At 40.4% G+C, this 14,263-nt stretch overlaps 1 protein-coding gene across 5 annotated transcripts in view; it reads right to left on the bottom strand.

Moving 5' to 3' along the window:
- The window catches only part of FARS2 (phenylalanyl-tRNA synthetase 2, mitochondrial), a 531,358-nt gene that overhangs the window by 352,128 nt on the left and 164,967 nt on the right, over positions 1-14,263 (bottom strand). For 4 of the 5 annotated variants that reach the window (XM_019522113.1, XM_019522137.1, XM_019522131.1 and 1 more), the window contains one exon: positions 3,650-3,781. In XM_019522113.1, the coding sequence (XP_019377658.1) occupies positions 3,650-3,781 (132 nt within the window). Of the gene's footprint in view, positions 1-2,931; positions 3,004-3,649; positions 3,782-14,263 lie in introns of those variants that run through there. The other variant, XM_019522122.1, reaches the window with a different exon arrangement.

The following is a 14,263-nucleotide window of genomic DNA, read 5'->3' as shown; positions in this document are numbered from 1 at the left end:
CGTATTATCTATATATAAAACAAACAGCTATGTAAAAATCATCCAGCCTGAAGCATCCTCATGGTAGATATGGCAAATTTATGAGCAAAAGCAACTTGCACTGGAAGCTTTTGGCAGTCTCACAAACAAGTACTTTTTATAAAGTTATTAAATGGGGTGGATGGATTTGAGGCCTTACAATTCCTTTTTCATGGAAGAAAACACACAAATCTCACTGGGCAACATCACTACATACTTAAATCTTAAATACATGTTAAATACCATGCATGTTTACCACTCACAGCCATTGAACACATCTTAAAAGATGCTATAAGTGTTTTGGTACATACAAGAATAAATGACGAAAGAGTTTCTGTTAATTATTTACCTTGTTAGATCTTTTGACCTTATTAGTATAACAAAGATATATGTAGAGATCACAAAACAAAACACATTTCAGGAAAATGAGCTTAAACAAACCTTCCAAAACTTCTACTGCAAGAACGATTTGTCATTCAGCTTATGTCCATTCTGCTGCAGCATTCTCTGTGACAATGTGTCATAATGTAACTCTAATGTCACTAACTAGTATGAAAAGCATCTTTCTGCATTTGTCCTGTGAACTACTACACAAAGACAACCAACTGAAATGTTCCCTAAATTCTAGGTTAGTCATTATAATTGAATAATATTGTTCTTTTTATTCAATCATACCAAGCTGATTTCTAGACTATTTTCTAGAGATTCTGAATTAGCAGTTTTTACAGTAAGATGAACTGGTAGAAAGTTCTGATTTCATGTTTTTTCAACGAGATGTTATGGTTTTAGAGTAGTCAACTTCCTGTTGTCTACCAATCTATAATCAAAGATAAATGTAGTCTCCTAGACAGGAGACTGTATGTATCATAGTGGACAGGTGTATGTATCATATTCCAAGTGAAGTTTTGAGGCACATATGAAAAGACACCTGAAAACTGGGAGCTCTTTACCCAGAATGCTGAAGACTGGGAGCTCATTAGCCAGGCTGCTGAAGACTTGTCTGTCCACTGGCTCATGCCAAATTAAGATTACAAGGAATTATAACCAGTTTTCTTTGGTTTTGGGGGGCAATGATAGTACTACAGAACTGATACCAATGCAGTTATATCCTGCAAACTGGCTCTCTTCCCCAGTGCCTTCAATGCAAAGCACACGGGCAGAGTAATAAACATAGCACTGACCATAAGTAATAGAGAAGCAAGAAACACCCTACAGAGGAGGAGAAAGAGCTATTAATAAACTCCTCCTGCCTGGTGTAGGATGTAAACTCCAAGTCCTGCCAGGAACTTAGGTCAAAGGAATGGTTTGGATCTTTACCCTTTTTAGAGACAGAGAGAGATCAATGTCAGGGTAGTACTTCAGGATTTTTAATTGTGGTTCTGGGAAGTTTCTTCCTACAATAAATTCTGAGAATTTAGTCATTCAAATAATACTCATAACCTTGGCTTCATCATAGACAAACTGACAATCTAGGGTCATATTGGGATTTATGAGAATAGGACAATAGCTACTATTACTTGGATAGAGTATCACATGCAACATTACAACACACATTTTTAGTAAACAAACAACAATTTGGAAGCCCATTTGTTTTTGTAAAAGTTGAATATGTCGCAAGGTCTTATATATTTTATCACTAACTATGCAACAAAAGAAAGCAATACTACCTTCCTGGTAGTGCAGAGGTTGGCATGCATTTCATGCTAGTGCTAATACTCGTCCTTTCTATTTGGTAAGTTAATTCTACGCAATCTGAAATTGGGGCTGCAGGGTGGAATCTGGAAGCCTACTGTATCATGAATCACCACCAAATAATAAGACTCTTCAAATCCAAAATGAATCTCTAGTCTTCCAGCATATTTAACTGAAGAAATCATATATGTAGTCAAGTTTTGTACTTGCTGCTTATATATTCCCTCTTGTTTGTACTATTCTCTGAGAAATATGAAAATAAAATGTCCTTTGTCTCAACTATTTTGTCAAATGAAGTCAAGCACTGGTCTCCTCTTTTTCATTTTCTTTGAATGAAATTCAAATGCATTAGCCTATTTTTGTTTATACGCCATAACCATTAATGGTGTCAATATGTTTCTAGCATCAGGAGAGAAAATTCATCCTTAATTTAAATCTATTTTTGTCTAGGAGTGGTGTAGATACTGCAAAAATGAATATTTTTTAAGTTGGGTTAAACTGCAGTAACACCAAGGAAACTTCAGGTTAGTTTCAGTTAAGGGAGCTTGGGGTTGAACCTGAGCTGGCAACCCTAGTTTCTCAAAGCTGCTCTTCTTCAATGTTATTTTAAACTAAATTAGCCTAATCATGTTGGCAACTGAAATTAAGAACATACCTTTTTTGCTGTGCAGACATACCCCAAGACTTCAATTAAGTCACACTATTTGATGCAGCGTGTTAGTTAAGTACTGTATTACTGCAGAATGCCTAATGAAGGATAGTAAAACTGTGATTGGTGAACTGTGATTTTCACACTATGCAAAGAAACAATGAGAGAAGAGTTTGGGCCCTTTCAAACATTGCTCACTTGGATTCTTGTCAGACCCTTGAAGGTCAATGTCGGACACTGGAGACCTAGTTAAGAATTATGCTGTATCAAAATAACGGAATCTTTTAAAAATATTTATTTAAATATTTACGATTGTAGCCCTTCCACCTACCTGATTCTGAAGCCAACAAAAAGAATTTGGAGTGTACTGTACCTACAATTGCTTATGGAAACATGACAGAACCAACTGAATATAACAATGGAAGACACACTTCCCTAGGATGTTTGGGAGATGAATGATCATCCTGGGGTAGAGTTGCACCAGAAGACTTCCTGAGGTCCCTTCAAACTCTACTTCTCTGTGATACCCTGTGATTTCTGTGATTCTATGAGCTTGATTTTCAGAAGTGCAGAATATCATACGTTGCCCTTATTCAAATGCGCCTACAAGATTTCAGCCCTTCCAAGACCTAAGCCCATCAAGACTGAAAATAATTGGAAAGAAATATCAGTGTCTCTCTTTTCCATTATTAGTTCCTTTTGGTAAACATTAGAGGATAATTCATATCTGGTGACTGAATAGCTCTCTGAAATTCCAGGTCAGTCACATGGTGTTACTTTTAATGCATATGACAATCAGTATAAAGAAATAAAACATAGAAAGACATTAACCAAAGCACTATCAAATGTGCCAGAGTCTTTTGGTACAATCAAAGGTTTGGAATCTTCTGTTCTAAATATTAGTGTGTGTAGTTTGCTAATGCCATTTTTAATCATAGCTATATGAGTGAAGACTTCCATAGCAAGACAGGAAAGTGTGACTTAATTAATTTACCTTATCTTTTAAAATTAAAGTTCTATCCTTCCTGCATGTGCACCCTGCAACTTCATGATTCCATAAAAATGAGTTTCAAGTTTTCAGGCTCCTGCTCATTGATTAACTTGTTGCTCTCAAAACATAGTTGTGCAGTGTCTGAATTCCATCTGAAACCTGTCTGCTACTGCCGCCTGCTTGTAACAGAGATGTATCTGTGTGCAGTGAGGGAAAAGGGGGCATTCCAGATTGTGAAACTGATTGTGCTGGAAGTGCCTGCTAATAGAGAAGTCAATGAAACAGAGAAGTTTCCATACCTGAGTTAACTAGCTGTTGCTCCATGACCCCGCAGCCCAAGATCTCTATCCATTCTCCTTGGTACTTGATCTCCATCTCAAAAGAAGGGTGAGTAAACGGAAAGTAGCAGTCTACCCATCTCACTTCCAGTCCTGTACAGTTGTTTAAAAAAAAACAACAAAAAACAAAAAGGGCAAGCATTTAAAAGGCTATCTTTCCGACCCACTGGAAAACTTGCCCTTCAGCTAATAACACCAATTACTGCAATCCAGAGAAAAGAAATAGCAAACAAACTAATTTACAATACTTACAGAAGGCAATCAATCTTGAAACTTGTGGAAAAAAAAATGACCGTGTCTTTTCTAATATGGAGAACACTTTGTGCAATTCAGGCACCCTTTGAAACCAAATCAATCACTTGTCAAATCCCAGCAATCACTTGGCATAGAAGGAAAACGAGCCAAGATCCTGGGAAAGCAGGTAATTCTATTATCTTCTGTAATAAAAAATGACTAACAGTTCCTTGGAGATGATACTTACATGCTTCTTTTAGTTTATGATTTTATGTTTTTAAGTTAGGACTTTGAGGAGGTATTCAGAGAAACAAACCTTCCTTCACTTCTCTTTATACACTTTTAGCCTGTTTAAAATATAAAGCTATTTTCTTGCATTTGTGTATATGTATTTTATTAGAACACAGACACAGAGGTACAGACAAGATGCAGAGTGAGAGATCACATGATGCTGTAATGTTGTATATCATGGGTCTGCAATGACTTCATTACTCATATGTGATGAAGACACAAGTGAGAGATACATGTAGTGCTGCCAACTGTTGAGATTTTGTTGTGACCCACATGGTACCTGATGCATTTCACAATCTTCAGCTCTTTGGAGTTTTGTGATTTTCAGCTTTCTTTAAAAAAAGTTTCAAGCCTCTATGGTTGCAGAAAAGATCTTGAAGAAATGGATTGTAAGATCTTAAGAGACAGATGAAAAATTTGAAGGCCTGCTTCATGAGTTTTTGAAGGATCAGTTTTAACAATATTGTGTCTATCCCATTTCCAAACAATAAAATGTCTGTTGCATACTACACACTATCATGTTTTCTTTCAGTGCCAAATTTTATGGAAAAAATATCTTAGACACTTATTTTTCTAATTAACATGTGTCAGGGCTGAACTGACCTCAAGGCTGAATTCCAATTTCCATTCCAATTTCTCTTCCTCCACTTGTGCCATTACATATAATTTTATTATTAAAATGCCCATGTTTTGTTTCAGCATAAATATATCTATTTCTGAGAAGTCCAACAACTTCCAACAATGCTCTAATGGAAGTGTTTGTTAAGAACATTGAGAAAAGCATCTCTTATTAATTAGACTAGAGGCCTGTACCATCATCAAGGCCCTACAGTATCTGGCACTCCAGAAGTACAGTGAAGACAGTTTCCAAAGAGTTTACAACCTAGAGCTTCAATCCTAAATTGCAATCAGCATGGGTAGTACATCCCATCCACACACACTTCAGGGCAGGACTGGGGTTTGAAAAGGAAATATAGTCAAAAAGTGGGATAAATGAGGTATCATCATTTGACAATGATATGATACACAGAGAAATTAGAAGTGTACTAAGAAAGTAAAATAATGAAAGTGTGTTTTCTTTAAAGTAAAAAGAAAATATTACAGCATTAACCTAAGCTCTTAGTTGGGTGTTGCCTCTGAAGTCCTCCCCCATCCACACAAAAAATGTTTTTCCCCAAGTTTAATGATGATTTCAGTTCAGGCTAGCTGACTGGTTTAGAACTGTAAGCTAAACCCCAAAAGAGGCTTTGGCTTGGGCTGGCACATATCCTCTTTACAGTAAGAACTAAGGTTAAACCACTTGAGTGCTGTGTGTCTTCTAGTGACTTCCCATAAGACCCACAGAGTTCTCCCATAATTCACTGGGAAAGAATCAAAATGACTTAGCTTACTGCAGCACAGAGAACCATAGGATGCAATCACAAAACTCCTAGCAACACAAAAAGGTTTGCACAGCATTGGAAAAGACACAGTAACTTGGGTATGGCTTTGACGCGTGGCTGCTCACACAAGAGTTAAACTAAACTTCAGACAAGGATGCCGATTCCCCAAGTTACCTTTGCAATGAAGACATACCTTAAGTGGCCTACCTATAGTAACACAGGGGTCCAGGACAGGTCCACTCCCTACCCAATCTTCAGGATTGGGCTGGGGACAGCTTAGCAGTGGCATGACTGGGACAAGAGGCAATCCATGCCCCATCCCAAACATCACACTTCCTGCCATGCATGTCTGGCCTACAGGAAACACAATGTTTGGGATGTGGCATAAAATTCCTCCGAATCCAATTGTGCCATCATTTTAACATCTGTCACGGACCTGGGTGTTCCAAGGACACTCCTGTTGGAAGGTACATAGTGTATTAAATTCAAAGCCACTAAACTACAACAAAAACTTTAAAACTCATCTGACATCTGGGTAACGTCAAGATTACATTACATTCTTAGTTCAGGCATTCACAGCCTATCCTTCTATTCTGCATACATATGTTGCAGGGTTGGAGCCTTCAGGGTGCTGAGTATTAGGGGTGTGCGAAGTGGGCCCTATTTGATTCGAATTCGGCCTGAATCAGGGACAGTAATTTGCTTCGTTGATTCGGATCACTGTCCTCGATTCGAATTGTCCGAATCTGAAGATTCAATGCTGATTTAGACAATCAGTGATTCAGACACAGGCACAGCTTTAAAAGTTTTTTCTACATGCCTTTAGGTAGCAGGCATGCCTCGTGATTGCTGCAATACTGGGGCGCATGGAGCGTCCCACAAGAGTGCGGGGGGTGGGGTGCCCTCTATGTGCTTGGCGGAGAACCCAGAAGTGGACTGGAAGTACTTTCGGTCGACTTCCAGGTCTGCCGGGGAGTGCGCTGGGGACCCCCTCGTGCTCCCCCTGGCTCAGCGATAGGCCACGGAGGGACCCTGGGTGCCCCTCCCAGACTAAAGAGGCACCAGTTGCTGAGCTGGGAGGGCATGGGGGGGCCCCCCGCACGCTCCCTAGCAGACCCAGAAGTGGACTGGAAGTGCTTCTGGACCACTTTCGCATCTGCTACTGAGCGCGCTGGGGAGCCCCCCCTGCTTCTGTGAGATGCTCCATGCGCTCCAGCATTGCAGCACTGCTACCTAGAGGTATGTAGAAAAAACATTTAAAGCTGTCTCTATGTCCGAATCACTGAATCTTTCTGAATCGATTCGGGGGGTCCTGATTCAATTCAGAGAGATTAAAGGGTCCTCTGATTTGATTCGGATTCAGAGATTCAGCCACCAAATGGGGCTGAATCTCTGCCATATTGAATCAGGGACCAAAGCTTTGTACAGCTCTACTGACTATTACTAGCTTGACAGGCTTTAAGGAAAGCTTGGGCTGCTCACAGCACTTGATCAATGATCAAGCCCTATAACAAGGCCTTTCCTTGCACAACATAAGAACAGAGTTATACAGTATTTATTTAAAAACAGAAATTGTTAGATGCTCAACTTCTGCCCAAAGCATAGAAGATACTGCCCATGCTGAGCAACTTTAAACACACAGGGCAAAATATGTTTTCAAAGAACAACCTGTGTAAAAATAAATACCCATCTCACCCCTCATTTTTAGCTCTCCCCTTCTTCCACGGGTGGGGGATAAAGACAGTCTGCTGCTTTTCCTTCTGTATCTTCAGTAAGCTTTATTATGTAACCCACAACTTTCTCAGACTCATAACAATTGGGTCCTATCCTAGTTTATAAACGGAAGCAGCTCACCTTCAGTATAATCTATCTGCTGTTTCCCTGTTTAGCTCATTACAGTTCCTCCAGGTGGCTTGCAGAAGTGGCTGTCCCCTGACGAAAAATGGGATAAAACAACCTAGAAACAACCAAGCACCTAACTGAAATCTTTCCAAATATCCCAGCCAGTATATTGCAGCGTCGATTAGATTTCACACAAGACGCTTTTCTTCTGCAACTATTCACAGGCGAAAACATAAACTCTGGAAGCTCACACTAACCACTTTTGAAGCTGTAATCTTGCAAACTGTTTCTCCTTCATAATCAACATATTCCTCAGAGATTTCTGAGCCCAGGAAAAAGAATCAACACTTTGTTTTCACTCATTACCTGCTGTAGACCAGGTGCCCACTTCCCATGACATTACAGACCTAAACCAGCAATATCCTTATGAAAAATTTGCATGGCATCTCAACAGCAGTATTTCTCTCTTTTGATGCATCCAAACTCCCAGAAGCATATGTTTCTGCTATCTTACCAGTACAGAAGTAAGCATATAACTTGACATGGGTTTTTTAACATCCTTTATTAACAATACATTCTATATGGTCATACCGGTACTCCAGCAAGAAACTCTAAAATGAAACCTCTCTTTCACACATTGTTGACAGAAGAACAAACAATTGGACACCCAAGGTGTGATCTGAGTCACCTTGAGGACTGGTCAGACAATCACTGAAAAGGACACAAGTTCCACGGAACTGGTTGCAGTCTTACATCTTTGAATGGATTCTACTATGCAAAGATCACTGCTTCTTGGTACAAGGAAGAGGACATATTTTCCCTGACAACCTTGGGATTCCACTGCTGACAACTGTTTCCATTTGTTTCATATCTGTATTCTGTTTCATCTGTGAACAAGATGAACATGAAAACAACTTTCAACCTGACTTTTAGACAAAGAGCATTGCTTTTTAAAAGTCAAAAGTTCTGTAAGACTTATGATAGAGCTGGGGAAGGACAACTAAAGAGAAGGTAAATGAATTAATATTATGTTTGTCTTTTCTAACAACTTTATTATTTAATTGAAAATGGACACATTAATGAAAACTGTTATTATAATAAAACTACAAGGTACCATAAACACTTAAGATATTGGGAAAGAGCTCACAAAGGTTAAAGTATAGGCAGCAAATAAAATCAAAGTTGGTTTGGAAAATGCCAGTGCCAGCACCTGGGAAAGATAATCTGAAACAAAGATAATCAGTAAAAGAAAGGTTAGACAGGAATAATGAAGAAAATGAGATACTGCAAAGCAAATTAACTATGTATTTCCAGTAAATGAGATACAGCAGCAAAAAAGAGACCAGGGAACTTTCACTTGTTACGCAGAGGAGCAAGTAATAAAGTAAGGACATTATACCATGCATCTAGCTGCTTTGGTTAAAGTCCACTTTTGAAATACTGTATCCAGCTCTGGATGCCTTCACACCAGAAACCTTTTAACAAACAATAATTCTTAGTAATCTGGAAGGGCCAATTGTATCGTAAGAAGAAAAATTAAGACAGCGTATTTTGTAGAGTTTGGTCAAAGATGAAAAGGAAACACAATAGCCCTCAAACATCTGATGAGTGCATATGCAGAGAGAAAGAAGTTGTTATGCCACAACACAGCACGTACTGTAATTAAAAGTAATAATGGGAAATTAAGAAAAGTGAAATTTAGGGTGAAAGTCAGGAAACGTTTGCTGACAGTAGGACTGAATAGAAGACGGAAAGAACATCACTTGAGAAAAATTTAGAATTAGACAAGACACAGCATTAAAGGACACAATGAAAGGAACTATCCTATGTGGTCAGGAGTTTGAACAAGTAAATTAAATACTCAGTCTTTTTTCTCCTCTGGTAGATGAAGCCAGAAGACAGACTCTGGAAAATAAAATCAAGACATCCTGTAGTCCAGGGCTGCCCAACTATATAAATACTCTCAGGTGCTGCTCCCCAGATTGCCCTTGCAGCTGCTGCTACCAGAGCCTCCTGGCTTCCCCTCCCTCCTCCGGCTTTTACTTCCTGTCCCTGTGTCTAGGTAGCCTGGAGCTCTGGAATCCAAGCCCCGCAAGACAGAGGAGCCTACATGGTGGCAGTGGGAGCTTGAGCTGATATGTTGTAGGTGAGCATAAGGGAGACCACGCAGCAGTGACAGCGGGGAGGGGGAAAAGGGAGGCCCATGTGGCAGGGAAAGTGCATGGAGGGTGGAGAGTAAAGAAGACCTCTGCAAGGTGGGAGGGCAAGGCAGTGAAGTCCATGATGTGGGGGGTCATGCTGTAGTGGAGCAAGGGAAAGCCCGCACAACAAGGGGGCATGCAGTGGGGGAGCAGGGGAACCTGTGCATTGTGCGGCCCCAGGGAAGCCTGTGGCCCATGCAGATGTGGGCCCTGCGGCATGCAGCCCTTGGATACTGAAAAGTTGGACAGCCCTGCTGTAATCCATAAGCTTCCAAAGTACAGGAATTCTTTAATCAACTTTGTTATTCTGCTTGATGACATGTACAACAGTATGATACTTAAGAAACTTGCAGCAGCTGTGATGCATATGAAAATGGATATGAATACACAACTAAGGATGCCTGACCAACTTGATTTCCTTCAGTGATAAAGTGACAGGCTCCATGGAGGGGGGCAGCAGGAATATGATACACTTTGACTTTTAGCAAGGCTTTGGACACAGTCTCCTACAATATTCTCATTAACAAGATAAGGTAATACTGACTACATGGAAGTACAGTAACATGGGTACATCACTGGTTGGATCATCTTGATCAATGAGTAGTCCTCAATGGCTAAATGTCTAGATAGGAGGAGGTATGAAATGGAGTCCCCAAGGTCTGTCTTGTGTCAGTATCATTTAATATCTTCATTTGGACAATGGAATTGAATGAATGGTTAGTGAATTTGCACATGATACCAAGTTGGGTGGAATTGCAGACACTCTGAAGGACAGGGCTAAGGTCCAAAATAACTTGAATACACTGGAGAAATGGTCCACAATTGAGCAGACGAGATTCAGCAAGGACAAGTGCAAAGTTCTGCCCTTGGGATAGAATAATTACATGCACAAATACAGTATTGCAGAGAAGAAAGAAGGAAAGAAAAACCCTACAGAGAGGGGTTACAATAGGCCAAAAGCTGAATATGAGCCAAGAGTGTGCTCATTACAAAACAAGCCAACAGCATACTGAGTTGCATTAATAAAAGTGTAAATCAATGGAAAAGTTTCTTCTGCTCAATTTAACACTGGTAAGGATGCATCTGGAGTATTCTGTCCAGTTTTGGACCAGCCACTTCAAAAGAAGGAGGACAATTTGGAAAGAGCCTAGCACAACGCAACAAAAATGATGAGAGGCCTGAGTAAAATGACTCATTTATGAGGAAAGGCTGAAAGAACTAGGAATGTTTAGTCAGGAGAAGGGAAGACTGAAAGAGGGATTTGCTGTCTTCCAAAACCTGAAGGCCGATTATAAAGAAGATGGAGATAGACTTACCTCTGCCCATGATGGACAGAACTAGGAGTAATGGCTTCAAACTGCAGCAGAGAAAATTAAGTTGAGGTTTAAGAACTTCCTGACTATGAGGGTGGTCAAGTATTTGAACAGGCTACCTAGAAAAGTTGTGGCATCCCCATCCCTGGTCTTTTTCAAGTGCAATTGGAAAAAGGCTTAGCTGGGATGGTTTAGGGCTTTATTACACATTAATTTTAGGCATCTCCTGGAACTCTTAACCCCTGGATTGTCCACACTAACACCTAAAACTACTTTTAAGAACACTTTAGGCAGCTTAAAGTTACACACCCGCAGGGCAGGTTTATCACTGATCTGTTACCCAACTCCTGTTCCATCAATGTGTGTCCACTCCCTGCAGATAAGCCACCCAAGTTGCAGTTCTCCAGCACCCCACGATGCAGTGTCCGCTTCCCTATGTTTCTGTTCTGTGTGGACAAACTTTCCATCCGCTGAACTTCACTGCCTTGGGGCAGTTCTGAGCCAACTCCCCCTCTGACCCTCAGGAGTGCAACCCTGTGCAAACAGCCTGCAGAGCACATACCAGCTAGCTAGGTTTCAAATAATGATGGGTCCAGAAGTGAGGTCTAGGGGACATGGAAGGGTAACAAGGTAGGGGCCAGATTGAATTTCCTTGAACTGGGGCTTCCTGCCCAGGGCAGGGGCTCCCACCTCTCAGCCACCCCAGGAAGTATGACCAGTACCCCCCCAACACGTTAATCCCAAATGCCAATTCATTAAAACGTAAAACCTTTAATTTACTACTACTTTCTTTTTAAATTATTTTTTTTTAGTTCTTTTTATTTTTTCCTTCAGTGGATGACTTCTTTCATTTCCCCACCCTTTCCCCACCCCCATCTCCTGTTCCACCTCCCATTTAATTACCCACCCCAACCCATTAACTCTTCACCACCCAGCTTCATGTTCATGCCCCCTCCACTCAACCACCTCTCACACAACCCCACCTAGAGCAGGGGTAGAAGCCTGTCCTGATTTGCCACGATGTAGTGGCAACTCACAGCTGTAGATCCTAGTCAGGACCCTGCTTGCCAGCCCTCCAGTGGCAAGTCACAGCTATGCAGGTGGTGGGAATAGTTGGAGAAGACTTTTAGCCTTAAAGTGCAACTGCTCCAAATTCAAGCTACCACTAACACAAATCAACATTTGAGCAGCTCAAAGCACAATGCATAACAAGGCCCTTTGTCAGGGAGGATTCTGCCTCAACCAGAAGGCTGGATTAGATGACCTCATGAGGTCCCTTCCAGCCATATTTTTCTATGATCCTATATATCCCTGACAACATATTGAGAGATTTGGCCGATTTCATAGCTTGTAAAGAATTAAGTGACTCATGAAACAAACTATTTTGTTTGTTTGTTTGGTAATTGAATGTGGAACCTTACAGCAGGGACTGGTAACATATGGTTTGCAGGCCAGATCTGCCCTGCAGACCAGGCAGGAAGTGGGGAGAAACAGCAACAGCAGCAGTCACTGAGTCAGAACACTGGCCCATTGCAGACCTGAGCCTGGCTGTTCCAACCTGTAACTCTGAAACACTGCCAACCGCTGTTTTAACATATAATTCTGTATTCACAACAAGTAGAAAGATCACACGATTTTTGTACAGAACACTAAAAAACTACAATCCATTTCTTATTCCAAATTAAAAATCTAAAGAGCTTTGTGTTTCTGAGTTAGAAAAGTAATTTTTTAAAAAAACAACCCTCAAGCTTTATGGTAAAATAAAAATGAGTAAAAATGAAAGATAAAAGGTGGGACAGGAAGAATTTGCTTAATTGCATCAAACTGATCAAAGATCTTTCATGTTATACCCATATTATATATCTACACAATAAATTGCTCAGCATAGTTCTTGTTCTGCGGTATTACCCTAATTTGCTATATTGGCAGCTAAAAAGAATGGGGGAGTGAAAAAGAATGTGCACATTCCCAGCAGTGAGAAAAAGGCCCTAATCATTATTACATTCCTAAGTACTTTATTATTTACTCGTGCACACTTCCTGCTTTGCTCCCCCTAGTTCCCCTGTAATTAGCCCCCTAAACTAGGGGTACATGTCTTAAGCAGGAAAGATTATTTTTCTTCACTACAATAGAAGCATGGATAAGCAGTGCTGCAGGATAGCTGCCAGATTCTCTCTTGAGCAGCAAACAGGAGAGATAAAGACCAATGTTAATTCTTTCACAACTGCTCTCAAATTAGCAACGGGTTTTGGTTGAGCAGCCAAATGGGTAGCCAAAAACAGTAGCCAATTTGAGAGTGGCCATGAAAGGGTTAACACTAGACTTCAACTCTCTTGCTTGCTGTTCCAAAAAGAAGCTGGCAGACATTGTGCATTAATGCTCCTCCATGAATAAAAGCCTGCTCTAGGCCATGACTCTGGAAAATGTTATTTTCTACATTCTGTCTTTCAAAAATAAGGTGCAAGTCTCATTTGGGGCATGTGGTATATGAGAAAATATAGTAAGCGTTGTGCCTGTGTATTCATGGAAAAAAAACCCCTCACAGAGAGAAGTGTTAGCAACAAAGGAAAGAAGGGTAAACTGCCACAAGTTAGCTTTCATTTTCCTTGGAGTAAGAGCATATATTCAGTCAGTACAGCAGAATAGCTGACACATGGTACATCACATTTCCCTTCCCCCTGCAGAAACTTTAAGCCAGTTGTGCTACGTTTTTATTTAAAAACACTTTGGGTAAAACTTTCAAATATACCTCAATGATGCAAAAGGCTAAATCCTATTGACAATATGTACCTTTCAGCTAAAGAGCAACATGTCAGTCATCAATAACTTTTGAAAAAACATTGTTAAATAAAACAAAACAATAAAATCACTACAGAAATAAGAAGGTATCATCTTTCCCACCAGCTAACAAAAGACTGGGGTGGTTTCTTAATCAATCTAGCATCTTTTCAACAGAAATATGAATCGGCTTAGCGTCCTAGTCTTCTTGCCACGAAATAAGAGCAAAGTACTAATTCTCACTCAGACAATTTACTTACTGAGCTACTGTAACAGGGACAAGTGTTTCTGAACATTTGATAAGTCATTATTACACATCCATGCAGCCATACCTATACCTATACCTATGTCCAGTTCTGGGCGCCGCACTTTAAGAGGGATGTGGACAGCATCAAGAGGGTCCAGAGGAGGGCCACTCGTATGATCAAGGGACAGCAGGGTAGGTCCTATGAGGAAAGGTTGCGGGACCTGAACCTGTTCAGCCTTCAAAAGAGAAGGCTGAGGGGGGATCTTGTGGCCTGTTATAAACTGGTT

This window comes from Gavialis gangeticus, unplaced genomic scaffold (genome assembly GCF_001723915.1).
Source record: "Gavialis gangeticus isolate Ggan-Ray unplaced genomic scaffold, GavGan_comp1, whole genome shotgun sequence".
NCBI lineage: Eukaryota > Metazoa > Chordata > Crocodylia > Gavialidae > Gavialis > Gavialis gangeticus.
This window is presented reverse-complemented; position numbering and strand designations above follow the sequence as displayed.